At 40.5% G+C, this 27478-nt stretch overlaps 1 protein-coding gene and 1 long non-coding RNA gene across 3 annotated transcripts in view; one reads left to right on the top strand and one right to left on the bottom strand.

Annotated features, from left to right (window-relative positions):
• The window catches only part of LOC120298644, a 35436-nt gene extending 10809 nt beyond the window's left edge, over positions 1 to 24627 (bottom strand). The window contains exon 1 of the long non-coding RNA XR_005554161.1: positions 24246 to 24627. This is a non-coding gene — a long non-coding RNA (uncharacterized LOC120298644). The remainder of the gene's footprint in view (positions 1 to 24245) is intronic.
• Positions 150 to 27478, top strand: KBTBD11 (kelch repeat and BTB domain containing 11). Of its 2 annotated transcripts, XM_039322606.1 has the most exons (3): positions 150 to 4893; positions 17695 to 17951; positions 24760 to 27478. In XM_039322606.1, the coding sequence occupies exons 2-3, from the start codon at positions 17927 to 17929 to the stop codon at positions 26700 to 26702; spliced, it is 1968 nt and encodes a 655-aa protein (XP_039178540.1). In that variant the 5' UTR covers positions 150 to 4893; positions 17695 to 17926; the 3' UTR covers positions 26703 to 27478. The 2 variants fall into 2 exon arrangements, with proteins under 2 accessions (XP_039178540.1, XP_039178541.1); XM_039322607.1 differs by lacking the exons at positions 150 to 4893; positions 17695 to 17951 and adding an exon at positions 24530 to 24642.

The raw sequence follows: 27478 nt of genomic DNA on the forward strand, positions 1-27478 counted from the left end.
GTAGCTTATTCTTATGTTATTTGTTCAAATATTTGTTCAAAACAGCTACAAGAGGTACATGAAACTTGTAATAGATTGGAAAAAGAGTTTAATGGAATATAGCCAGGAACAAAATAAGTTTTTAAAAATACTGTGATGCCCGTTAGTGTAAATTCTTATAATGACCTGGAAAACGTGGATTGCTATCCATTGGTTCACATACAATGTCATGTGTATAAATAAGTAAAGAGTTAACTTTGCCAAGTACCAAGGCTGAGCATCTAGAATTTAGCTTCAGTACAGCAGATTCCTAATTTATATACAAACCATGGCTTGTGGTTTAAAATAAACCTTTGTTTTTTCAACAAAATTTGATGTAATTTGTTCGGAAATGGACTCATATTTATTTTAAACCATAACCCTTGGCTGAATGTAAACACAACCAAACAATCCACTAAATGGAAAGGGAATTCTGTTTTATTTCTTCTTTCAAAAATATATAAGAGGGAAGTGGGATAAATCTACAATTCAGGCACTTTGCACAGACTCATTAGTGATGTTAATATTCCAGTATGGTTTTACAGGAGTTTCATCAATTTGATCCATGGACTGAGAATCAATTCATCCCCAATCCTAGGTTGGTTTACTACAGCATTAAGCCACAAAGTACCTGACTAGCAGGTAGTGTGAACTCAGCCTATTGTATTTTATTTTATGAATGATGGATAGAAAATCCTTTCTTTGAAAGAGAGACTAGAAACATAAACAGCCTTGATGATAGATAGTGTAGGAGAAGGTGTTGTAGAACCTGAGGGTGGAGTTAAAAGAGGAATCAGCCTAGAGAGTCTAAATCCCACAGTCTAAGTCCAACCCCTTTTGAATTCCATTGACCCTTATCTAGTAGTAAGCATTAGTTGAGTTGATTCCTGTCTATAGGCATGAGTAGTTACAAATCAGTTTAATTGGAACATGTGTGTTCATGATCTTTTGCACCTGACAGATCGATCTTTGCCTGATTCCTTTACACATCGTTATTTATTTACCTATTTGATTGTTAGACCATTGATTTCCTGAGACTTTGGTGGTATATCACTAAAAGAATCATAAACACATATAAAGTTAACATTTCAACAACATATCAACTGAAATGTAGCAATTCACAATTCTTTAAAATAATGGCGTTATCCAACTAGTTAAAAGTTCTCTGGAACATCTCTAGCTTTAATTCTCAACTTAAACTTCTACTCTCTGAGGTCTTAATAACAAAAAGTTACAAGCAAATTCTCCCAGGCTATTAATAAGACCCATCAATTCTAACTGCAGAATAAGTATAACGGGATCATGGTATATCACTTCAGCTAATTCATAGGCTGCTGCATTTTGTACCGACTAAAGTTTTTGAGTGGTCTTTAATTGGAGCTACATACTGTATACAGCATATTACAGTAGTCTGGCCAGATGGCAATGAGAACATAAGTCACTGTGACAAAACTCCTGATAAGGTCACAATTGGTAGAACATTTAGAGTTTCTGACAGAACATCATTCATGAGTCAAAAGGACCTCCAAGTTATAGACTTGTTCTCTCAAGGGCAGTGTCATTGTCAAGAAGGAGAATGTGAAGCTGACAGAGAACCTTGATGGACAAATAATTATATTTTGCTTGAGTTTAATTTCAGGCTATTTCTTCCTGTCCACACCTTAACACAGGGGTGTCAAACTGTCGGCCCGCATGCAGGACGCGTCATCCGGAAGCCGCGCCCACCCCATTGCCGGCAATAGCAAAACTCTTCCGATATGTTGCGTGACATCACGTGACATCGCGAGTTTGACATTTCTGCCTTAACAGAATCCAGACCCTGGAGGATTTAGTGGATAATCATCAGCATACTGATGAGACCATACCTTAACCAGTGACTTCATAAAGATGTTAAAAAGTAGTGGGGAACAGCTGAGCCTTAGGACACTCCAAATACTCAAGAGCCCTAACTGATCTCTCTCTAGTAAGTAAGGCATGGAAATACTAAAGCACAGTGCTCCCAACTCTGAATGGCACTTTAGAAGATACCATGGTTGATGTTAGCTAGAATAATAGCTGGAAATTCTAATAGGATCAGAAGTGTACATTTCTTAAATCTCAGTCCTGACAGGTTTCTCACATAATTCAGTTCCTCTGAAATACTCTTGTTACTGCCTTCCTAACACAATTTCAAAAGAAGGGCTGGAGAGAGGATGATATTTGTCCAATATACCTATATCCAGGGTGGGATGAGTTGAGAAGGAGGAGTACTACAGCCCATTTCAATGTTGCAGAAATCACCCTCTTCATAGTAAAATGTTTTTTTAATGCATAAATCTAACCAAAAATTACACAGAAATAAACATGCAAAAAGCGAGAATAAAACAAGCAAGCTGTGAAGAGGAACATTCAGTAACACCTTCTTCCCTTCGCTTCCCCTTTTCCCCAACCGCTAACCACTACTTAAATATTTGTGCTGTATTTTGAACACTGGGGATTATTGCTTATATCTGCTTAAGGTTTTGTCTGTTGTTTTTAATTAGCTTCAACTCTTCTCCCAAAAAGCATATTCCAAATATCTAAATCTGCCTTGCTGTGTAATGTTTCATATATATAAGGAGATCCCTATTTAAATTAACTTAAATTTCTGCCACAAGTTTATACTGTATTATCAGTTTTACTATTACTGCATATTCTCCAGTGTTGGTTCTCCCATTTTTATATTGTTGGTAAATTTTACTTTTCCAAATTTATACCAAATTTTGAGCATTTGCATGTGAGAAAATATTTCTTTTTTTCTTACAGCATTTGCAACATTTATTATTTTATTATCTATCTTGCCCTTATACTCCATCTGTAAAACACTCTACTAATTTCCCCAAATTATACCTGGAATACGTTTCATTGATTTTTCCCCCCATACCTCTTCCCATTCTTCTTCTCATTTATTTCGAGGTTTTACATCCATTTGATCATGCAATATTTAATTTGTTCTGCCTCTGTGCCATATTTCAGTATCAATCTTTAATGCATCCCAATACCTGATCTTCAATCTGAATAAGCATTTCAAATTCAGTCATTTTTCTCAAAGTTTCTCCTTTCTTCAGGTGACTGTTTACTCTTCCAGCAATTTGTGCATACATTAACTAATATAAATTCCTATCTTCATTGTTGAATGCGTGATCATTTGCTTGATTCAGCTGATGATGCCACTGCCCTCCATTTTTACACAATCATGACAAAAATATGCCTTGATAATATTTAGGAAAGGGCATGTGTCACTTACATGCCTTCATCTTGTTTCCAGCATATGTATAAGATAACTTGAAAGCTATTTATAATGAACCTTTTTGTATTGCAGAATTTTTTTTAAAAAAATCTGAATGGAGAATGTCCACTCAGAAGCCAGATAGTCCATCCTTTAAGGAATCAGTGGCTGAGGCTGAAAAGACATGGAGAAGGGAGACACCCTTCAGCTGCCTGAACTTCTGATCCCCTCCCCTTCTGGTCCCTGATTTTACAGCAAAGTCATGGGTGATGCCACACAACAGGTTTTGGTGAAGGGAATGAAATGTAACAGGTTAAGATTGTCCTTGCAAAGTTTTGGTCTACTTTCAACATGGGCAGAGGGGTGTCTCTCATATAGCTGGGGATAAGATGAAGGTTACATACACCTCAGGGATAGGCCTGAAAGAAGCTCAATCCTACCCATATTGACAATCTTTGAAGTATGATTAGGTACATGTTGAGAAAGGTCTGGTAGAGCTTGCAACACCAGGACGTAGGAGAAGAGATGGGGCTTTATGCTAATAAGCTGCATTAATTATTACCCCAGTCCCAACCCACTTACTCTTGTGGAAAGCTAAATGTAGAGTGCTAGGGAGTGAAGCAAGTGCAATTAGCATCCTGATAGATACATAGCTTATTTTTGCACAGGAGTAGCCACAGGTGTTCATTATTTTAGGTGTTCATTATTTGCTTTTTTCACTTACTGAGAAAAGCCACTTTCCCTCTGAAGACAGCCAAACGGGGCGCTGCACATCAAGAGATGGCTTTTTCAAGGATAATTAGACTATTAACAAAAACGGCAATTCTGACAAAGGAGAATATTTGCAGCTCAGGGTTGAAATGAGGGGTCCTTGATGCTCTCTGAGCCTGGTTGTTTTCTTGCAGACGTTTCATTACCCAGCTAGGTAACCTCAATACTAATTCTATTTGTAGTCTCTTGGTAGAAGCCAGTGAATCTACAGGTTTAGGATCGCGTCGCGCAAGCGGGGCTTGCCAGGGCGGCGCCAGGCGCGATCGAGCCCGTGGATAAACAAAAGCTCAGCCTCCTGCCGCTCAAGGCCGCGCAGGGCGATGCTCGGGCGCCGGTGGCAGCCGGGAAGAAGCAACCATTTCCAAACAAAGGACTGCCTTCTCTGAGGGCGGCTGGCAGAAGCCGAGCTCCATACACCCCGCCAGCCTCCATCGAGCCTCCATCCGCACGCGCGGCTCGCCGCCTTTCCGTGGAGCGCGCGCTCCGGCACCCGCTCCTGCATCATTCACACAGGCACGAGCGCGCGCAGCCACCAGTCCGCGGATTTCTCCGAGGGATCCGAGCGAGCGGCGAGCCAAAGGCGGCAACGCTCTCCTTCCCGAAACGTGTTTGGGAGAACGCAGACCGGCCGGCTGAACGCTAAACCGGGGAGGTTTGCCTCAGCGGCCTGCGACTCGGCGGCACTGCGTCGCCATGGGCGGTCAGGCGCATCGCTCCCCAGACTGGCTTGAAGGCGGAAACGGCGCGGTTTTGCGCTCCGGCGGAGGGGGCGGCGGCGCCTCAGCTTGCCGTTGACTGCGCGGGTTGCAGCCGGACGGGAGAGTGGACTGGGCGACCGCCTGCCAGGCCGGCCCAAGGTGAGGCCACCGGCTCGGGAACCTCCCTCAAGGCGAGCGGAGGCGCTCCCCGCAACTTCTCCCGCGGCGACCGGGCGGGCAGGGAAGCGATTTAAGGACCGAGCGATATGCTGCGGTTCCGTGCCTGGCGTGCCGGGCTTTGGAATAGGCTGCGTTTTTACGCAGCTTCCCGGAGGGCCCCGCGATGATCCTGAAGCAAAGCAAGCGGGAGGCTCTGCAGCTTTGCCCGGCGCGGGAGCGAACTTGCTCGTTCAGTTCTCTCCTCCCCAGTTCCCATTTAATTCGGATTGATTCTGGCCTTTAGCCGGAAGGGTCTTGCTTAACTGGGAGTACGAAGGGGGGAGATGAGAGGTTGCCGCTTGGCACGAACTGGATCCTCCAGAGGGATGATTCCCTCGCTTCATCCCTGGTAAAATGCACCGTTTGGAATTGCAGCCTGGAAGCCGAGGGGGTGGGGGGGGGGTGAGAGCGAGCCAGCCAGGACAACAGAGGGAAATCTCTTCCTAATCGAGATTGTGGAGCCAGATCCCCCTGATTTTGGCTTCCCCACCCACTTCTATTAATCCATTTGTACAGTAGGACCATAGCTGCACTGAGCATGCTCTCCCCCACACTGGGCATTCATCCTCCTCTCAGCTGCTCTGGCTCTTTCTAGCCAAACCCTTCAAATAGGCAGAGAACTTTCCTGTCATTTTCATTGGGTTGCTTGCATTTTGATTTCCCTTTAGATTTTGCATTGTGGTCTCTGTTAGACTGATGCCTGTTCTGCCAACTTGCCTCTTCCCTTGTGGAAAAGGCATATACTGTCATACAGATTTGTCTTAATGTTTTTAATAACAATTGGTTTGATCCTTTACTCCTTTCTCCCCCAAACCACTAAGCCTTAGACAACCACCACTGCTTGAATCATGATGCTTAGCAATTCTTAAGAAATGCAGAACATTACTGGATGAAAACAGCTGCTTTAGAATCTCCATGTCTCCAGTTTGAATTCTGTTATTTTTGCACATCAAAATAAAGGGTACTATTGAATTTAAGGGAACTAAAGATAGGCTTGGAAGGATATAGATGTACCTGCCCTTCTAATTAAGACCTATTATTGCATTAAGACCTATTATTGCATCTCATAGAGCAATTACAATCCTTAAACACAGATGAAATCTTAATGGTTCATTAATAACAGAAAACATGCCTAATTTCTAAATTTTAGGATAACCTGTCAATCCTAGCATCTCAGTCTCTTTCTAAAAAAAAAAAAAGATAGATGAATTGGTGTTTGACAAAAATAGGTTACCATCTGGCCAAGCTGAAGAATTTATAATTATATAATCATACTGATATAGGAGATTCTCCTTCTCTCCCCCCCCCCAAGAATAAGATTCTAAGCTTCCAGTGAGTACCTGTATATAAATTTCTGCAAATGGCTGGCTGAAGATGCTGAATTTAGTCTTTACCAACAACTGGTTAAATTTTTGAGGATCGCATATCCTAGAATTTTAAAAAGGAATTCTGGAATTTATCATTGCAGCACATCTGGACCCAGGACACCAGACTCACAAAGGCTGGTAAAACTGATGTTCGCTAGTATACATTTGCTGCAATGTAAAGGCATTAAGTTATCTCTGAACCAATGGACAGTTCCAAAACATGCTTGTTTTAGGGAACTGCTGGTCCCATCTCTAACTGATCCCTGCAGAATTCTCCTTTAGAATTTCACTTTGGGATTATTTTTCTTGAGAAAGCCTGCACAGTGCCAGTGCTTTTTTTCTTTAAAAAAAAAAAAAAAAGGTGCCGGAACTCACACACGTCATACAACCCACCTTGCCTACCCTACAAGGTTCTACCCAAAAAAGGTGCCGGAACTCCGTTCTGGGCGTTCTGTGAGAAAAAAAGCCCTGCACAGTACTATGAGTTTATTGCTGTTTCACATAGCAGATTATAGATATTTTCTCCTTAAAGAACTGAAGGAGAAATCCAGAAAATTCTCTAACCCTTTCAAGGTTACTTTGCTTCCTTTTTTCACCAAGATCAGGAATAGCTCTAATCTTTCTGATAGTAAACATACTTCGTATTTTGACTTTTTTCCTCCAATTGTCTCTGGCTTCACATTAATCTTTCATTTGAACTAGCTGTGTTCTGTCTTTCCCAAGGCAAGCTGAACTGTCAGGAGATATATTGATGTAGGAAATGTTGTCTAGATCCAACTTAGCATGACTACAAGATGACTCTAATCAAGATGGCCAGTGAATTTCATTTAGCAACCCTGCTTCCTTCTATTACAGCTGGGGAAAAGAAACTTGCAAGATGGAAATAGGTTGTAATCAAATGCAGGAGATTATTTTTCATTTTCAAGAAAGAATTGAGAATCTCATGTATTTTGGAGTGGGGTGGGAGAGGAACATATCTCCAACATATCTCCTAGAAAACATTTTTTATTACTCCTGGAGCTCTTACAGGTATCATCTTCAAAAATTTAGTTTGTGCTTTTTTAAATATGCAAAATAAGAAGCAAAATAGGTACTTTAGGCTTACCATGCTGGTTTTACATATGGAAAAAAAAGTGTCAAAATTAGAAGAGGACATTGGACCCAACCTCTTGGTGATGCTACTTTCATATCTCCTCTGAGAGGCTGATTTGAGCACACACTTTCAGGATCCTCAAAATGATCCATTTTACACTCTACAGTCAACACAAAATGTTGTGCTTGAAGCGTTTTGAAACAAAATGCTGTAATTTGCATACACCTAATTACAATATTTCATGATGTGGTTCTTTTTCATGCTGTAACTCGAGGATCTAGTGAAAATTACCATATAATTGTGGGCTGCTAAAGTTAACAAAGAATACAGGTATTTTTTGACTTACAACAGTTCATTTAATGACTATTTGCAGTTACAAAGTCACTGAAAAAAGTGACTTGTGACCATTTTTCATACTTACGATCCTTGTAGCACCACCATGGTCACGTGATCAGAATTCAGACGCTTGGCAACTGACTCATATTTATGACGGTTGCAGAGTCCCAGGGTCATGTGATCACCTTTTGCGACTTGTGGGGAACCCAGGTTCATTTAACAACCATGTTATTAACTTAACAACTGTAAGTTGGAGATCCACTTAACAGCTGTGGCAAGAAAGGTCATAAAATGGGGCAAAACTCACTTAACAACTGTCTTGCTTAGAAATAGAAATTTTGGGCTTAACTGTGGCCGTAAGTTGAGGACTACCCGTGTCATACTAAAGCGTGGTAAAGAGCAGGCCTGAGTCAGATTGCAGATGATAGTGTTAACATGAGCTGGTATTACTAAAGCCAAATTCAGACTCCCATTGTTCTATTCACATTTTTTTCACTCTGAACAAAAGAATGAGTTCTTGTGTTCAATGCTTAGGCTGCAGTTATTGCCCTGCTTAATCAGGGGGGGACTCCTTAAAGTCAACAGCCCTGTTCTGAGCATGGAATTACTTTGAATGCAAAAGTATTGGGATGGATTGGGGGTGCATCAAGTCCACCATTTTGAAAAAGCTCAGAGGTCCATCCACTGTCCTCACCTGCCCCAAATTAGCACACGAGGACCATGCAGAGATTTTGATTATGTTGACCATGGAATACCTCCAGAGGGAGCAATCCTAGCAACACGAAATCAAAATACATCGTGCAGCTATTCCAGGTTTTTTTTTTTAATGGAATAGAAAGAGATAACCACTGGAAAACATGGGAGGGTTACTAATGGAAAATGATCTCATGATCTCTTGGAAAAGGCCAAGTGACTGCACAATATAAGCAATCTCATCCTGAAGGACCCAGGGCAGGGAACAGATGGCTCCCTGCCCGGTCCCATAATCTCCTGTGCTCTCTTCTGGTCCCACAGTTAAAGTGCAAAGCTAAACAAGACTCTTTGTAGACAGAACTTCTAGAGTGCTGAAAATTGCATTGTGCAAATTAGCAGCAAATTAGAAACACAAGTCTATCAAAAAATGACTCACGCTAACCAGGAACTCCATTATCAAAATAATAATCCAATCTCCCACAAGAGGAGCTATGTAAGAAGAGCACAAATGCACTGTAGACACTCAGAACACCAGGGGGAAAAAGCAGATCGCCTTATACAACATCTTCCAACAAAATAGATGCCTATGCAAATTTATCCAACCACTCGATGCAGTACAGCACAACTAATGCAAACTATGAAAAGGATAACACTGCCATACATCAGAAACCTCTCAGGAAAAAAAAAAAAGACTATTACAATCTTATTTGCAGATGAAATTACGAGGTAGCTTTATTACTAACATCCCTGCATCTACAGTATTAGAACTATAGCAGTTCATTTAGTGACTCTTCAAAATTATAGTGGCACTGAAAAAAGTGACTTATGACCATTTGTCACAATTATAACCATTGCAACATCCCATTGTCACCTGATCAAAATTCAGATACTTGGCAATTGACTCATTCTTACGATGGTTGCAGTGTCCTGGGCTCAAGTGATCACCTTTTGCGATCTTCTGACAAGCAAAGTCAATGAGAAAGCCAGAATAATTTAACAACCATGTTGCTAACTTAACAACTGCAGTGATTCACTTAACAACGGTGGCAAGAAAGGTCATAAAATGGAGCAAAATTAATTTAACTGTCTCACTTACCAACAGAAATTTTGGGCTCAATTGTGGTCGTAAATCAAGGACTACTTGTATTTTCTTTTTTTTGTCTTAACTTTGCTTTTGTAATTTTTAATTTTTTCCAATAGTTATTATATAATAGTTTTAATTAAAGATTGTCTTATTGATTTTCTATTTTACTGGATTGTTGCACACTGCCAAGAGTCACTTTCTGTGAGATGGGCAGCCACATAAATTTGATTAATTAATAAAAAAAACCAGAACTCTCAAAAAAAAAACTTAAATACACTAGAAGTTCCATTAGCTCCAAAACAAACAATAATAACAACAAAACAGGACTATAATATATTGTGTAGGAACTGTAACAGTCACTATGTAGGATAGACAGGCAGAAGAGCTTATTCATGAACACCAACTAACAGAAGTTTCAGTGTAAATTCATTAACCTCACAACACATGGACATGTAGTTTCAACTGGGAATCTTTGATCACCTTAGAGTAGATCACCCTCCCCTTAGACCAGTGGTTCTCAACCTTTTTAATGCCGCGACCCCCAACCGGTCATAAGTCGAGGACTACTCAACCAGTTGTAAGTTGAGGACTACTCAACTGGTGCAGCACCGTTTGCAGAATGGGACTTTTGATGGGCTCAGCAGGGCAGAGACAGCCTGGACAATTCCTATTGGCTTTTGAAAGCCAATAGAATTAGACTCTATTCAAGAGAGTCTATTCTACTGGCTTTCAAAAGCCAATATAATAAAAGGGAGTAGCACAGCTAAGGAAAAGGGGAAAAAAACGGCGGACTGCGTTGTTTGGCAACCCCCCGTGAAATGGTCCTTCGACCCCAAATGGGGTCCCGACCCACAGTTTGAGAACCACTGCCTTAGACCAAGCTAAATCCAAAAATGCTAGAGAATTCAGCCAACAACAGGCACACTATTCCAAAGAGACAATAAAAAAGCTAGAAAGGAAACAAAAAGACCAAAACACCTCCTCACTAGCCATCAGATAAGCAGGGATTAACACCAGAATTAACACCAGACAAACAATCAAGCAGTAAATAACATCTCATTCAAGGACAACAACACCCCCACAAATTCTGATTGGCAAGCTAGTGTACATAAACAGAGAGCAAAAGAGGAGGACGGGGTTATTAGCCAACTACAGTAATTCCAACCAAAGTTAGATGAGTAAATTTCTGCAATCATATTTAAGCTCTTCTTTCTGTTGTCCCATCAGGAACTCCCTTTTGAATTCACCCCAATAAATTATAGAATACTTTGCTCCTAGCTGGAACTGAACTGGTGGATTTTTTTTTACCTTGCAGAGTTATTCTGCCATTGGACTCTTCTTCAGTATAGGTCAAATGGGTGAATGCTGCTGTTGCTTACTTCTGTTGATAGACATATTTCTGGCCAATGGTCAAGTTCTTTATCTTGTGGTTTTGTGTATGCTTTTTTGTAGTCAATGCTGATCCAAGATATTGTTTATTAAGATGTATGCTTCTATGCATTTCTACTTAGAAGCAAAGAGCAGGCATAGGCATTTAATCTGAATTGCTGAAGCAAGATGAGGTAAGGCAAGGCAAGATAAGATAAGGTGAGATGAGATGAGATAAGATAAGATACCCTTTATTGTCGTTTTTTACTGTGGGCACAATGGCACACCTTAAAAATGAAATTTAGTTGCTTGCTCTCAAAGTGTACACATTCATAACACACATTTAAACATACTACATACAACATATTTATAGACCTACACCCTTACATATAAGTAACATATAAATATTAATCACTGTCCATCTTGAATACATAATGGAAGGAGGAAGCTTTAGAGTTCACAAGGTTAATACTGTATGGAACAAAACTGACTGAATCTGGATGTTCTGCTCCGGATATCACGGAGCCTCCTCCCAGAAGGTAACAAAGAAAACTGGTCGTGAAGAGGATGTGTAGTGTCCCAGACAATCCACAAATCCACAACTTTTTAATGTTTTCTCTTTGAAAAACTAAAAAAAAAAATTGCCACGGGGAAGAAGAATTAGAATCCTCATTCAATCCTGATTCTTTCTCCCTTCTCATTTTACAGTGGATGCCTGATAAAAAATCTCCTTATGTGCATTCTAGTATAACTCAGTAAAAAATCTGCCTCCTCACATTGGTTTGGTTTGGTAATATTGCAACATAACCAGGAGACTAGTATGGTCTCTCTGGTTTACTGCATTCACAAAAGTTTCACCAATTGGCTGGTCAATAAGAGATGATCACCTGAGTGGTGATGAGTTAGTTGGAGAAGAGACCTATTTTGGCATCATGTTCGTTAGGAATAAGAAGGGCATAGTTGTAGAAGGTGTATTATTGCTGTTCCCCATCTTGGTGTGCCCAAACAATAGAAGCAAGTCAGCTGGACCCATCAGTTTTAACCTTGGGCAGTATAGCTGAATGCGCATTGGATCTAAAACAATCAGTAACTGGTTGTCCCCATCCCTGGTTCATTTTCAAGAACTGCAGAAGTTGATGACTTTTTCACTCGTTATCATTTTTTTTTTCATATAAAGCAGGAGTGTCAAACTGCCGGTCCACGGGGCAGATGCGTCATGGTGAAACTGGGCCCACCCCATTGCCGGCAATGGAAAAAAAGTCATGATACGTTGCGACACATCATGTGACGTTGCGAGTTTGACACCCCTGATACAAAGGATAGATTTTCTGTCTGCCTGACCAGATCTACTTAAACTCTTCTATGTTTGAAGAAGATGTGCAATTATTGAAGAGCCTCAGTAAAAAAAATAAAATCCCAAACCTCTTTATCCCTCACTTCTCATTACCAGTCCTGATCATTCTGTTAACTCAGGCAGAATTGTAGAGTTAGATGGGACAATTTCCCATCAAGTCCAGTCTTAACTTGGCAATTGGTAGACTTCAAAATTTATTCTGCTTTATTTCACCCTTTGAAATGTGTTCTGCTTTAGGCTAGTGCTAGTTATCTATTGTTAGCAAACCAGATTGCATATTGGTACTGACCAGTCACAAATGAACCAGCCATGTGGGTTTGGGACACAGTTTGGAACAGGAGAATAATGTAGCTGACTGTAGATATAGTATACAGTCAAGGATACAGATATTCCTATCAGTCTTCTCTGCTGCTGTCTGCTCCTTTGTTCAGTAGGTTAGAGGCAAAAACTACACCAAGGCATGGGCTGAGAGAGATGTGGCCTAGAGTGATACAATATCCTTGTCTTTAGCGTTTAGCATATTAGACAGAATATTAACCAAAACCACCTTGCATTTAGGCATGTTGTTGAAACAAGATGTTTCAGAATGACAGAGATAAAAGAAAAGGAATTTTACTGGAGTAGCGATGCAAATTAACTATAGTTTGTTGCTGATGGTGGCTTGTGATTTCTATTAATGCTTCCTGTCCACTGCTTCTTTTTTCCCTTTCCAAAGAATTATTCCTGATAGTTTTGGAAGATTATGCTAAGAGCTGTAGCAGACAGAGTGGGAAGGGGGGAAATCAGTTGCCCTGACTCATCCCTGGATCTATTTTCTAGTAAAGTAAAACCAGTGCTGATTATATCCAATATATACTTGAATGAAGCTTATTAGAATCTATGTAGAAGGTACTGTAGAAATTATCTAGAAGCAAACATGATACCCAGTTTTGCCTGATTTACAACAGATCACATATTTCTAATAACCTTTCCTTGGCATCTGGAATAATATCATGTTTCCAATTTGTTGGTATAATTCTTTTTGCCATTCTCATGGTCAATACAATCAGAGTGCCTGATAAACAATCAAATTCCAAAGGTTTGGTATTTAATTGAACATTAACACCTTTAATATTTAAAGACTTTCCCATAAATCTACTATACTTTAATTTACAATGCCAAAAAGATACTTAATGGTCACCTGACTATATTGTGTGGATCAGAGAGTCTCAAATTTCTTACATCTTCAGCAAAAATAAAACTGGTTTCTATCCTTACAAATGCATTGTTTGAAGAGGCCAATGTACCCTAAATACAGTTTTTGATAAATCAACCTTAATCTCAAATCTGTACGTACCATTTTAACATTTTAAGGTCCTGAGGCCATTGCTAATGTTATAGTTACACTGTAAACTCATTCTTGATATATTTTAAAAGAAATTATTGTACTTATGCTTGTGTGGTCCTAATCAGTGAAATGTGTGGTTGGAAGCTTTTTTTATTGCTGCTGCTGTGGTTATAGAGATTGTCAGAGAAAATATATCCTTACTAGCTAAAGTAATTGTACTTATTTTAAGCACTCTGGGAGTATATTATGACTAGTAATGGATCATGAGAAAGTTTTAATAGGTACTCTGAGAATAGCTGTAATGATATAATCTAAGCTGAATTCTGTTAAGGCAAAATTGCTCTAAAGATGAATTTTTTACAGATTAAATTAAACCCTCTTCTATATTCAAATACTACATTTCACAAAGAAGAAAGTTTTAGAGGACTATATTTGATAGAGGACTATATTTTGTTTTAAAAGAAAACTATTTTTCATTTTATCCTGATTCAGTGAAAATATTTTTGGGCTTATGTAGTCAAATGCTAATACAATAGTGTCAAAAATCTGTAGCTCAGATGTAGAATGAGGATAAAAGTTCATTCTCCGAGCTTGTGGGTTGGTTTCCAAATATTTTGTTACCAGGCTCGGCAACATCTTCAGCAGAGTTTAGGGGTACTTTAGGGGTGCTAGTACTTTAAAGTACCTTATTTCAGGTAGATACTTAAGCATTTATATTTGGGTTAGTATCAGAACTGTAACATGATTAATTCTAAAATGTGCTCCCAGCGCTGCAGAGATCTCTTCAAATGAATTTTAACATAATGGCCTTGTTTGTATTACTTAACTGGGCCATGGGATATGTAAGTCATATAAATTCCAAAATTGAATTAACTGACCAAGGGAATTAACCCAGAGGTTAGATTTAGCACCACACAGATCCAGTTTAATTACCCTCTTGGGTTAATCATGATATCCCTGGAGTCTTGTAAACTACTTTATGGAATGTTAACTGTTCCCTTTGACATCCTAGACAGGCTCTACAAAATAAGGGCTTCTCTCTCTCTCCCTCCCTTCCCCCCCCCCCTCTCTCTCACACACACACAGAGAGAGAGAGAGAGAGAGAGAGAGAGAGAGAGAGAGAGAGAGAGAGAGAGAGAGTCATCATATGAGATTTATAAATGGGCAAGGAGCATGGCTTCTCTGAAGTAATACTCATCCCAGTTGCACCCTTGTACAATTAAAAAAAAAAAATCTCTCCAGGGGAAAAAATAAAAGGGAAATGGAGAACCTTGACAACCTTCTAGCCTACATTCTACTGGCTGGGATAACTAAAATGTGATCCTCAGTTGAGAAAAGGTATCCAAGATTTTGTGGGCTTGTGTTTTTAACTCTGACTTGGAGAATAGTGTGATATATACAAGACTTAAAAAAAACCCCTTCTGCTTGGCTAATATTTATATCTGAGATACATCAAATATCCTTGGATCAAACATTTTTTAATATCCTTTAAGCATCTTCTAATGTTCCTATTGTTTTATATTAAGTTTTATATTATTCTAGGTTGGCCAAAGTCGCTTGATAGTGAGATGAATGGCATCTAAATTTAATAAATGAATAGGTTATAAATAAAATTGCAACATAGCAGCAGTATTTGAAAGGTGGTGTTTTTTTCCCTAGCACCTTCAATCTGAAAGAAAAAAAGGTAGGTAGGTATAGTAGATAGATATAGATAAATAGATATCCCGATAAGCTAAAGCCCAATTAAAACTAAGTAAGCTGATATACATATATATATTAGATGAAGAAATAATCTGTATCTCCTCAACATCCCTGGTAATTCCACATGCAGCTGGGTATTAAAACAAGTTTATTTCTGAAAAAAAAAAGCCTTTGGGACTTGTGTGATAATCAGAGGCATGTTGTCAATAAAAATAATGTCTGAGGCTAACACTTCATTTTTCAATATGCTAGGGTATGTATATATTTATGTATGTATGCATGCATTTGAGAAATCTAATAAAGTCACTTGTGAAGGCCAAGAGAAATTTCATTTGGTATATAAGGTCACATTGATAATGTAGGGACAATGTTGTTTTGTCTTTAGTAATTTTGTTTGTTTGTATGCTGCCTGCATTATTTTTACAAATAACTCCAGGTGGCAAACATATCCACCATACCTTCCTCTTCCTATTCACAACATTTTCCGTTATGTGCAATCTATTTTCAAATAAAGTTTTAAAAGTTAAAAAAAAAAAAGCTTGCACAATGTGAACTGCTTATTCTATGAACGAAAACAATTTCTTTCTGGTTACCATGTCAAATTAAGGAAATCTTTGAAAAAAAAATGCTGATTTGCCAAACTAGCTTAATGTGAAATTTGTGCTGATGAAGGAAAACTGACTTGCATATTTTGCAACATTTCTAAGAAACTTTTGTCAGGAAATTTAAAATATAAATGAAATTGGTGATTATAACTATAAAGGTACTAGGATACCCTAGTAAAACGGGTTCACCATTGGAAAACCTGAAGGATTAGGTTGAAGTAGAGCAGTGGTTCTCAACCTGTGGGTCGGGACCCCATTTGGGGTTGAACGACCATTTCACGGGGGTCACCAAACAAGGCTGTCCGCCATTTTTTCCCCCTTTTCTTTTGCCATGCCCCTGGCACCCGGTGATGTATAAGTGGTTGGGGGTCACCACAACATGGGGAACTGTATTATGGGGTCGCGGCATTAGAAAGATTGAGAACCACTGAAGTAGAGCCTCTTGGAGAAATCCACCTATGTGGTTGATAAGAAAATCAGCACTGAGTTGGTGTACAACAGTGTTTCCCAAACTTGACAATTTTAAGGCATGAGGACTTCAACTCCCAGAATTCCACAGCCAGCAACGCTGGCTGTGGAATTCTGGGAGTTGAAGTCCACATGCCTTAAAATTGTCAAGTTTGGGAAACACTGGTGTACAAGTACAAATACTTAAGGAAGTGATTAGAGTCAAATGTTAACTATCACACTTTGAAATATTCAGAACTGTAAACTATCTAATGCCAAGATACGCTGTGTGTTTGGAATACCACTGACAATTTAGCATCAGTTTTTAAAATGTAATTTTAGATAATATCTTAATATCAAATTCATTGCTGTTTTGGGGACAAGATATCTTGTATCATGTGATTAGGTCATTTTTTGGGGTAAATAACTATTAGCTGGAAATTATAAGTTCTGTACTGCAATATGTAGGAGGAGAGTGTTGATGTGGACACTGCTTAAATGCTGAACCTGATTTAGGGCAAGCTTCTTGACTACTTACTTTTTCTCAACGTTTTTTGGGAAAGAAAGATACCAAAGCCGAAGTTAAAATACTTTGGATACTTAATGAGATGAGAGGATTCATTGGAAACATTCCCTGATGTTGGGAAAAAACTGAAGGCAAAAAGTGAAGGGGACAACAGAAGATGAGATTATTAGATAGTGTCACTGACATAATGAACATGAATTTGGGCAAATTTGGGGAGGGGGGGGGCTGGTGTGCTATGGTCCATGTAGTTGCGAAGAACTGGACTTGACTTAGTGATTGATCAACAGCAATATATGTTGGGGTGAACCCTTTCCCAAACTGCTTTTGTCAGATTACTTTTAGCAAGTCAGATAACTTGACAGTTATGTATGTTGAGTCTTGTAGTTTTATGCTGAGATCCAAGAAGTGATTTTCATTTCAGATACGCTGCATAATGAACATGTTTTTCATCTTCATTACATTAAATGGGCTGGATAAATCTTTTGATGTGAGTAAAAACATAAATTCCCACCCTGAATTTCCTGCACTAGATTAATTGTATAGTATTATACCTAGATGGGTTTTCCTAATTAGTGGACAGAAACGTTATAATCTCTCTCATTCCGGTAAAAAAAAACAGGATAATGAACTGCCATTTGGGGACTTGCATCAGGTCAAAGGAATTCTGGAGAGAGAAAAAAGTAATGTGTTTAGTTTATGGGATTCAAAACCAATTATTAAAAGGAGTACAACTATAATAAAACCTTCCTTTGTGGGAATTACTCCAGCAAAACATGTATGGCAGTACTTGTTTCATTCTGAAAGTAACAATCATTGAAACTTTCTTTTTTAATTGTATAGGTGGTGAAGGTAGCCAATGGCCTCCTAAGAAATGGAAGACCTTGTTGAAGCTGAACGAAGTCTTGCAGTCACAACAAAATGTTCTGAAAAAAATGTATAGTATTGCAGCTAATTTATTTCACTGAAACAATTTTGGAATGCCCTATATCTGACACCACTGACACTCAAATATAACTATCATAATAAAAAAAAACATCAGATTCTCAAATACTTCGAAGAAGGAATTTGAAGGATGCCATCCATCACAAGAAATTCAGGTAATATAAGCAAAAATACCTATAAAATAAGTTATCACTTAAGTTGCCATTGATTGACAGATTTAAGTGGTCAAAGACAGCAATGTATGCACATTAGTGAGCAAACTGTGTTAAAGGCAGGGGGATTAAGTATGAATAGATTTTTGAGGGATTAACCTCAAAGTAAATCCCTTTACGTAAATATGCTATTACCAAGTGTCGCTAAATTATTTTTCTATGATATTTACAATTATTATTATTACTTTGCTGAAATACGGGTCTTTTATCTTTAGAACTCTTCCCTGAGGAGGAATATTTAATTAGGGTTTTAAAATCATAGGGTTGGAAGGGACTTTGGAGGTCTTCTTGCTCACTTCCTTGCCCAGTATAGCAGTCCTCATATCATCTTGAACAAATGATAGTTCAGTTTCTTCTTAAAAACTTCCAGTGTAGGCTGTTCCCACAAGTTAATAGCTCTCATACTTGGGAAATTCTTCCTCAAGTTTGGATCTTTCACTGTAAAGAACTGATTAGATCACTGGATTTTTGCAATTGAGATCTTTTATTTTAAAGAACCCATTGGTTCTTGTCCTGTCTTCATGTTCTCTGGAGAATAAATCCGCAATCTCTTTCCATAAGTAGGAAAACAGCTATCATGTCTCCCCTTAACCTTCTCCTCTTTAGGCTAAACATACAAAGTTCCTTCAACCATTCTTCACAAGAACAGAACAGAACAGAACAAAATAACAGAGTTGGAAGGGACCTTGGAGGTCTTCTAGTCTAACCCTCTGCTCAAGAAACCCTATACCATTTCAAACAAATGCTTGTCCATTCTCTTCTTAAAAACTTCCATTGTTGGAGCATTCACAATTTTTGGAGGCAGGTTGTTCCACTGATTAATTGTTCTAACTGTCAAGACATTTTTCCTTAGTTCTAGGTTGCTTCTTTCCTTGATTATTTTCCATCCGTTGCTTCTTGTCCTGTCTTCAGGTGCTTTGGAGAATAGCTTGACTCCCTCATCTTTGTGGCAACCCGAGATATTGGAACACTGCTATCATGTCACCCCCAGCCCTTTTCATTAAACTAGACATACCCAATTCAAATAATTGTTCATTATATGTTTTAGCTTTCAGTCCCCTAATCATCTTTGTTGCTCTTCTCTGCACATTTTTCTAGAGTCTCAACATCTTTTTTACATCACAGTAACCAAAACTGGATGCAGTATTCAGAGAATGGCCTTTCAAAAGAATTGTAAAGTGGTATTAATACTTCATGTGATCTTGATTCTATCCCTCTGTTAGTGCAGTCCAGCACTGTGTTGGCTTTATTGGTAGCTGCAGCACACTGCTGGCTCATATTTTCGTGACTGTCCACTAGGACCCCAAGATCCCTCTCACAGTTGCTACTATTGATCCAGGTACCACCTGTACTATACCTGTGCATTTGGTTTTTCTTGCTTAAATATAGAAGTTTACTTTTTTTCACCATTGAATTTCATTTTGTTAGATAGGACCCAATGTTCAAGTCTGTCAAGATCCTTCTGTATCTTGAGCCTATCTTCAGAGTGTTGGCTGTTCCTGCCAACGTGGTGTCATCTGCAAATTTGATGGGTTCCCCATCTATCCCCTCATCCAAATCATTGAAGATGAAGATGTTGAAGAGTACTGCATACTTAAAAACTAACCAACTGTATACTTTCCTCCATGTAGATACAGTTCCATTGAGGACTACATGTTGAGTGCGGATGACCACCAGTTACGAATCCACCTGGTGATGCTGTCTAACCCATTTTTCTATCTTATCAAGTTGTAGATTTTGGTTTACTTTTTCAAATGCCTTACTGAAGACCAAGTAAATTATATCCACAGAATTTCCCTGGTCCATTAATTTTGTCAATTTATCAAAGAATGCAATAAGATTGGTCTGGCATGGTTATGACTTTGTTTGCCTTTCTACGTGTTCACAGATTTGTTGCTTGATTATATTTTCCACAATCTTCCCACGTATTAATGTTAGGCTAATAGGTCTGTAGTTTCCTGAATCTACCTTTTTGTTTTTTGTTTTTTTAGGTTTAGCTTCCTAGCACTTTAGCACTTCGTTTTCTGCACTCTTTTCAGTTCCTCAGTTCTTTTCTGTATTGTGGAGGCTGGAATTGGATGCAGTATTCCAGGTGTGCTGTGATCAATGGAACACAAAATATTGTTTTCTATTGTCTTGATATTATAGATGCAGTTAAAAAAAACTGCACTGGCTTTTCTGGCACCTGTGCTACTTTGCTAACTCATGCTTAACTTATTGTCTACCAAGATAACCAGATCTTTGTCTCAAGTACTATTGCTAAGCCAGGTAACATCTATCTTGTATGTGTGCATTGGTTTTCTTGTATAAATGCACACCCTAACATTTCTCATCAGTCAACATTTCACTGGATGGGACCCAAAGTTCAAGTCTATCAAGATCCTTTTGAATGTTGACTTGTCTTCTGGGGTATTGGCATCCCTCTCCGCAGCTTTGTGGCATCAGTAGATTTTATCAATATCCCTTCTATTCTATCATCTAGATAATTTGTGAAGATATTGAAAATTATTGGGATTGGGACTGAAGCTCAGGTACTCTACTGCATACCATTCTCCATGTATATATAGATCCTGTCCCACCAAGTTGCAGTTATACCTACACTGTCATCGTATACTAGGATTAAATTCTTCCTGTTCTTTGCCCATACTCTGTGAATTCTATAAGCCTCTGAGTCTTTTAATAATGTCCTCCTTAAATTTCTGTGCAGCATCTCTTGGTGTATTCTTGAGTACCCCTTTCTTTCCACTTATCATTTCCTTGTTATAAGGTTTACTGTTTTGGATCTTGTTTTGGGCAGGATGGACAATTTATTTAACCAAGAGGCCATATGAGAAACTGAGACTCTTGTGCAGGATCACTGCCATCCCACTGCCCTGCTGCCCCACCTCCTCTGCCCTGCCCTGCCATTACCTGCAGACCAAACAGGGATAGTTGAAGGTCTGGATATGGCATATGGGCCATAAAATGTCCATGTCTGGTTTGGGGTGTGATTTTAAGTAATGAGCATCCTCTCCCTCCAGATTTAGTTTAAAGACCTGCAAATAACTTTATCAAGATGTCTCACCAAGCTATTTTTCCCAGACTTTTATGAGATGCAGCCCATCTGTTGCCACAAGGTCTTCTTGTTCACACATCCAATTTTCATTAATAATAGAAAAATCCTGACTCACAAGTAAATAAATTGCAAAATTAATCACAGTGATAAATCGTTTGGTACTGTAACAGGTTATTTATATGCATAGACTAGACTTCTCTAATAGCATTGTTACAAAGTATAAACATGTTAAAACCCACCTAGATCAGTCTCACTTAATGAATACTTCAATTATACATCAGCTTTGCAAAGCACTTGCAGCTGTTGGCTACCATAAATCTACTTTTCTTTCCATTCATGTTTGAATAGAGATGTATTAGGAAAAGGATAATACCAGGTTTATAGGTGTTTAGCATTATAATATTGCATAGAAAGTTACTATAGAGTTGAAAATCTGTACATGATCAGATGCCAAATTTGATGCTTTGATGATATTTGGCTTTTTGGAAAACATTTCGTAATAGATTTGCTGCTCTGTTTAATGTTCAAAAATTACTGTGATTGATCCTTGGAAATCTTTTAAAAGTTGCTCTTAGCTCCCATTCTCTCCACATTTATAAAAGGCGTTAGGACCTCCTTTTTCTAAATCATTTGAACTGCACTGATTGTTTCAGTTTAGTTAAGCAATTGAAATTATTATTCTTGTTACCTAACTTTAAGCAGTTCATGGATGGAATGGTGGGGAAATACATTTACAGTACCATGCTAAAAAGGCCATCCATCTATTGTTGATTTGGTTCAGCATTGAAGCACACACTCATAGCACCTTTTCATTCACCAAGCTATCAAATAGAATCTGTGTAATTCTGATTTTGTACAAATTACTAGAGCTGTACAAAATCTCCAGAACAGCAGCTTTGGGATGCTCAACAGCATGTAGAAAACATATCTTCTTCAATAAATCAGTCACTTTTTTCCCCAGGCATGTGCACTGTTGTGGAAGATTTTGGCTGTCTGCCCATGGGCATTTTTCCAGCCTTAGGAACACCACACTGCAACCTAGCACAAATATTGTAGAATCCCATTTATGTAGAAAATGAATTCTATAGTTTCATTGGGTTGGGTCATGTCACCTCTGGCCAACCCAGTAAATATTTCAGTAGCGAATAGTGAACTGAAGTTACCTCTACACAACAGGATGTTTATTTATTTATGTTTATTTTTATCCCACCCTTATTTTGATAAATAACTCAAGGTGATGAACATATCTAATACTTCCTCCTCCTCCTGCAATAACAACCTGTGAGATGTGTTGGACTGAGTGACTGGCCCAAGATCACCCATCTGGCATTCATGCTTAAAATGGGATTTGAACTTACCATCTCCTGGTTTCTAGCCTGGTGCCTTCACCACTAGACCAAACTGCCTCTTCAATCAATAAAAAAAATCAATTTTATGTACCTCTAAAAGGCCTTAAAGCAAATGACCAATATAATTTAAACCTAATATTAGATAAAACAGTTTAACAAATAAGACGCTTAATAAATATTATATAATACACTTAAAACCCTAATTGATTTCTTATTAAAAGCATTATTTTTATAGCCATAGTTAAAAATATGGCTGTTGTCACTCTAGTTTTAGGATTTTCATCTGCAAATAAAATTTTTCCATACTCAGAAGTATCTCTTCCTGGACTTTAAAGTAGGCCAAATAACTTCCTGCGGAAGGATTTTATAAAAATCACAATATAATAAAATATAAAATATAATACAAGATCAGTTTTCTTACTGGGACAAAAATCTTTTGAGATGGATTTTTAAAAAATCTACCAGATAGCAGATTTGATGGCAACACATCAAAATTGTGGCATTTGAAAAGATTATTTTGTATTTACTTACTTATAAGCTACTTAGATATTTACAGAGTTGAAAAATATATGTGTAGTTAATTCCAAAAATTACAGGTGTAGGCATGAAACTTAGGCTTTAGCCATTAATTCCTATACTAAATTATCCCAGCAACTTTGTTTTGATACAATGAAGTGCTCTGGACTTCATTATATCAAAACAATACCACTGGAAAGTAAATAATCAGGATCAATGCTAATTGACCAATTTTTTTGAGTAACTTGTTTAAACCACATATCTACAAAGGGTGCATTTGGCATTTCTTGAAGCAATCCTTCCTTGTTTTTAAAATATAGATTTGTCATCAAAACTTAATAGAGCTTAGCCAAGCCTTTGTTGTCAAAAGACATTTCCCAGTTTTGAAGAGAAGAATAGAATTTGTCCTACAACTTAGAACACTTAAAAGAGGTCTTAAAAAATTTACCAGCAAATGTGCTGTTTGTTGGTAAACAGCACATTTACTGCTTGCTGTGCTGTCATCAGTAAATGTGATCCATTGTTGCAGAAAAAATCTTCCCTTTTGAGTAAAAATATTGAAGCAAGGCTGTCATAATAGATTTTGGTTTTAGAAGTATTGTTTTGTTACAGGTTACAGCATGGCAAATGCGATGCCAAGTAACTAAAATTCTTTACTTCTGTTGTTATATGATCTTAAATTTTCCATATGTATTTTTAAACTTTTGGTTTTCAAAAGCCAAAAATTTTATGATTTCTAGATCATTGAGATGTTAAGTATTATAGAGTAAGATGCAAGAATTCAACCTTCTCTAACTCCCTCATTCTTTTTAATATTTAATTAATATTAATATTTTTAAAAACATTTTGATCAACAGGTATGTACCAAAAAGGACAAGGTGTATGAATTTAGCTGCCTAGGGTCCAAGCATATTTATAATTGGCAAACTAATCCTATTTTTTCCTGATTATCAAGCTTTTAACCCTTTATCTAGGTTTCCAATATAGTAAAGCCAATGCCTGATAAAATATAGTCAGAACAAACCTCAACTGGTTTATCACTGATCAAACAAAAAAGCATGACACAATCTTTTTGAGTAAAATATTTAAAACTTCATAAGTATATAATATTCAACAAAGCTAATTATATGTCCCTTTGAAGATTGCCTAGATTTGCATGATCTCTAGAGGTCAGAGTTATATCATTTCTGTATAGCGGGGGTCTCCAAACTTGTCAACTTTTAAGCCAGCTGAGGATTTCTGGGAATTGAAGCCCACAAGTCTTATTTAAAGTTGACAAGTTTGGAGACCCCTGCCCTAGGCCAGAGTTAAACTTACCATGGCTTGACACAAGTGGTGCTTCCTATGGAGATGTAATCATGGACAAAGAGTTGGATTAAGGCCATACGTTTGCTTAGCAGAAACTGATGCTTTTTTCCCTTTTGGTTGGATACCTGAGCAAACAGATGGATAAAATGAAAGAGTAAGGAAAATATCAGAAAATCAGGAGGGGAAAGGGAGGGAGCTGGGAGAGAGGCAGGCCCAGCACCATTCAGGCCCGCCTCTCTTGGCACGGAGAGACTTGCCTGGACTTTAATCTCGACGCTGCCACCCAGGGAAGCCCCGCCTGGTCAAAGAGCGGCACCGGGCAGCCCGAAGAGTTAGGTGCCCTTGGAAATTCAAAAGTTCAGCGGGGAGCGGCAGGGCTACCTTCGCCTCCTGATCAGTCTGTCAGGTAGGCAACTAGAGCCACGGGGCACGAGCTGAGCTCTCCTGAGCGGCGGGGGGGGGGACGGCGGCGGCGGGGGGGGGGCGAGAGAGCGCTCAGCCCTGTCTTGTGTCCCATCCCCAGGTGAGAACGGGACCGTCGGCGAGGCGAAGAAACGCTGCGGGGAGACGGAGCAGCCGCAGCAGGGAGAGGCTGCGGAGGGCAGCGGCGAGCGATCCCTGGCGATGGAACCGAGCGTGGCCCCCGAGGAAGGGCCGAACGCGCAGCTTCCCCTGCAGGCGCCCTGCAGCTTCAGCTCAGCGCTCTGCTTCAGCTCGTCCGGCGACGGCGGCGGCGATGACAAGGCTCCGCATCCGGAGGTCGACGCCGCCTCCCCTTCTTCCTCCTCGTCCGGCAGCTGCAGCAGCAGGAGCCGACGCGTGGTGAAGCACCAGTGGGACATTAACAACGCGACGCCCGAATCGGAGGAGGAGGAGGAGGGCAGCCGCGGCAGACCCTCGCCGGTCTCCTTGGGCGCTCCCGATCCGGTCGGCGAGCCGCCCCTCCAGCCTTTTCCTTCGCAGGCGCCGGCCGAGGAGCCGGACTTAGTGATCGAGGTGTCCGGGCGGCGGATCCGGGCGCACAAGGCGGTGCTGGCGGCCAAGAGCGACTATTTCCGCGCGCGCTCCTCGCGGGACATCCTGCGCGTCAAGGGGGTGAGCTACGGGGCGCTGCGCCTGCTGCTGGAGTACGTCTACACGGCGCGCATGGGCGAAGTGCGGCACGACAACCTGGCCGAGGTGGTGAGCGGCGCCCGCGTGCTCCAGATGCCCTGCGCCCTGCACTGCGCCGCCGAGGCCATGCGGGCCCAGCTCAGCCTCGACAACTGCTACCAGCTGCTCTGCCTGGCCAAGAAGCAGCGACTGGCCGAGCTGCGCGAAGCCGCCTTCCGCTTCATGAGCGACCACTACCTGCAGGTGCTCCGCGAGCCTGCCGTCTACGGGCGCCTCAGCGGAGCCGAGCGGGACCTCATCCTGCGGCGCCGCCTGGAGGCCGGCAAGGCCTGCCTGCTGGTGGCCGAAGTGAGCGACGCCTTCGAGAGGCTCAGCGCGAGCAGCCGCCCGCAGAGCCGCGAGAGCAGCCGCCCGCAGAGCCCGTCCTCGGTGGTGTCCCTAGAGGACGGCGGCGCCCTGCTCTACAGCTACCAAGAGGCGGCCCAGGAGTGGAGCGTTCTCACCCGCCTGCCCGAGGAGGCCAATGCCAAGGGCTGCGCCATGTGTGTCCTGTATAACTACCTTTTCTTAGCCGGCGGGATCGCCAGCGGCCCCGGCGACCAGCGGCCCAAGCTGTCGGACAAGGTGTTTTGCTACAACCCCTTAACTGATACCTGGAGCCAGGTGAAGCCCATGGGGCAGGCCCGCTCTCAGCTGAAGCTTCTGGCCCTGGACGGGTATCTCTACGCGGTGGGTGGGGAATGCCTTTTTACGGTGGAGAAGTACGACCCCCGGGCGGATCGGTGGACCCCTGTGGCCCCTTTGCCCAAGGGGGCTTTTGCTGTGGCTCACGAGGCGACCACATGCAACGGGGAGATCTACGTTTCTGGGGGCTCCCTTTTCTACCGGCTCCTCAAGTACGACCCCAAGCGGGACGAGTGGCAGGAGTGTCCTTACAACAGCAGCCGGCGCCGCTCGGCTGACATGGTGGCCTACAAGAGCTTCATTTATCGTTTTGACGTGAGCAGCAGTCGCGGGGAGCAAGGGCAGGGGGCTGGAGTGGAAGTCTTCCAGTACAATACGGTGGCCAAGCACTGGCGTCAATGCTCATCCTTCCGCCCCACCAGCAGCCCGGTTCAGCCCTTTCGCTGTGCCGCGTTGGGCAGCACCGTCTATTGTGTCAACCGGACTGGGATGCTGAGCTTCAACTTGGCTCAGAATGGCGAGGTGGAAGCGGACGGGGGACTTAAAGGCACCTTTGACACAGAACTGCTCAAAGCTCCCTTCGATGCTAAAGGTCTCCTCCTCCCATTTGTGCTTATTCTCCCAGAGAAGGAGAAAATGGGGGAGCCAGAGAGTCCTCTGTCGTTGTGAGAGCTGACCTGATGCTCAGTTCACTGCTTAGCATGCAGTTTGTCCCCTTTATCTGTGATGCCAACAGTGTAGGGCTTTTACTGAAGCATGGATGAGGGCTGGCACAAGCTCTCCAGTCTTGGGTGGTGATGATGGTTGGGCTCCAAAAGCAATAGAAGAAGTAGCAGAAGCTAATCCGAGGTGGAAAGGCAGCAGTATGTAACAACTCCTTTGAGGCTATAGGAGCAAAGAGGAGACCATTGTCAAAAATATCCTTAATTCATGCATGCACGCACCACCATGGGGGATTATTGTGTTCCACCTAAAAGTGTTGGCTAGCTGTTCAAAGGCTTCTTTACGGCACTTCATGTAGGAAAGAATTCATCTCTTGGCACTCATGTCAACCAGCCAGTGAAAAGCTGCTAAAACATTTAATTGTTGTAAATGTATCTGCATTCCTTTCCAATCTAGAAGTATGTTGGATCTGTGTAAAAACCAGGAAACAGTCCATTTTTTAAAAAAGAATTTCAGTTATGGCAATGTTCCCTTTGTACATAGTCATCTTCGAAAAAAGATTCTTCCAGGCACTGTCTGCTTGGTCTTCTTGCCCTTGGATGCAAGAAAGGAGCCACTGGAGAACTAGGAGCATATAATGTGGGAAGAGATCTGTAGGCCATTTTGGAAGTTTAATAGGCAAAAAAACAAAGTTCTTGTATGAAAAAGCAATAGGTGATCATCCATGTCATAATCTTTTCTGGTTTGCATTTTTAAGTTTAATAAAATCTTTGGTGAAGACA

Source organism: Crotalus tigris, unplaced genomic scaffold (genome assembly GCF_016545835.1).
Source record: "Crotalus tigris isolate CLP2741 ecotype Arizona unplaced genomic scaffold, ASM1654583v1 scf7180000024117.2648584, whole genome shotgun sequence".
Taxonomy (NCBI): domain Eukaryota; kingdom Metazoa; phylum Chordata; class Lepidosauria; order Squamata; family Viperidae; genus Crotalus; species Crotalus tigris.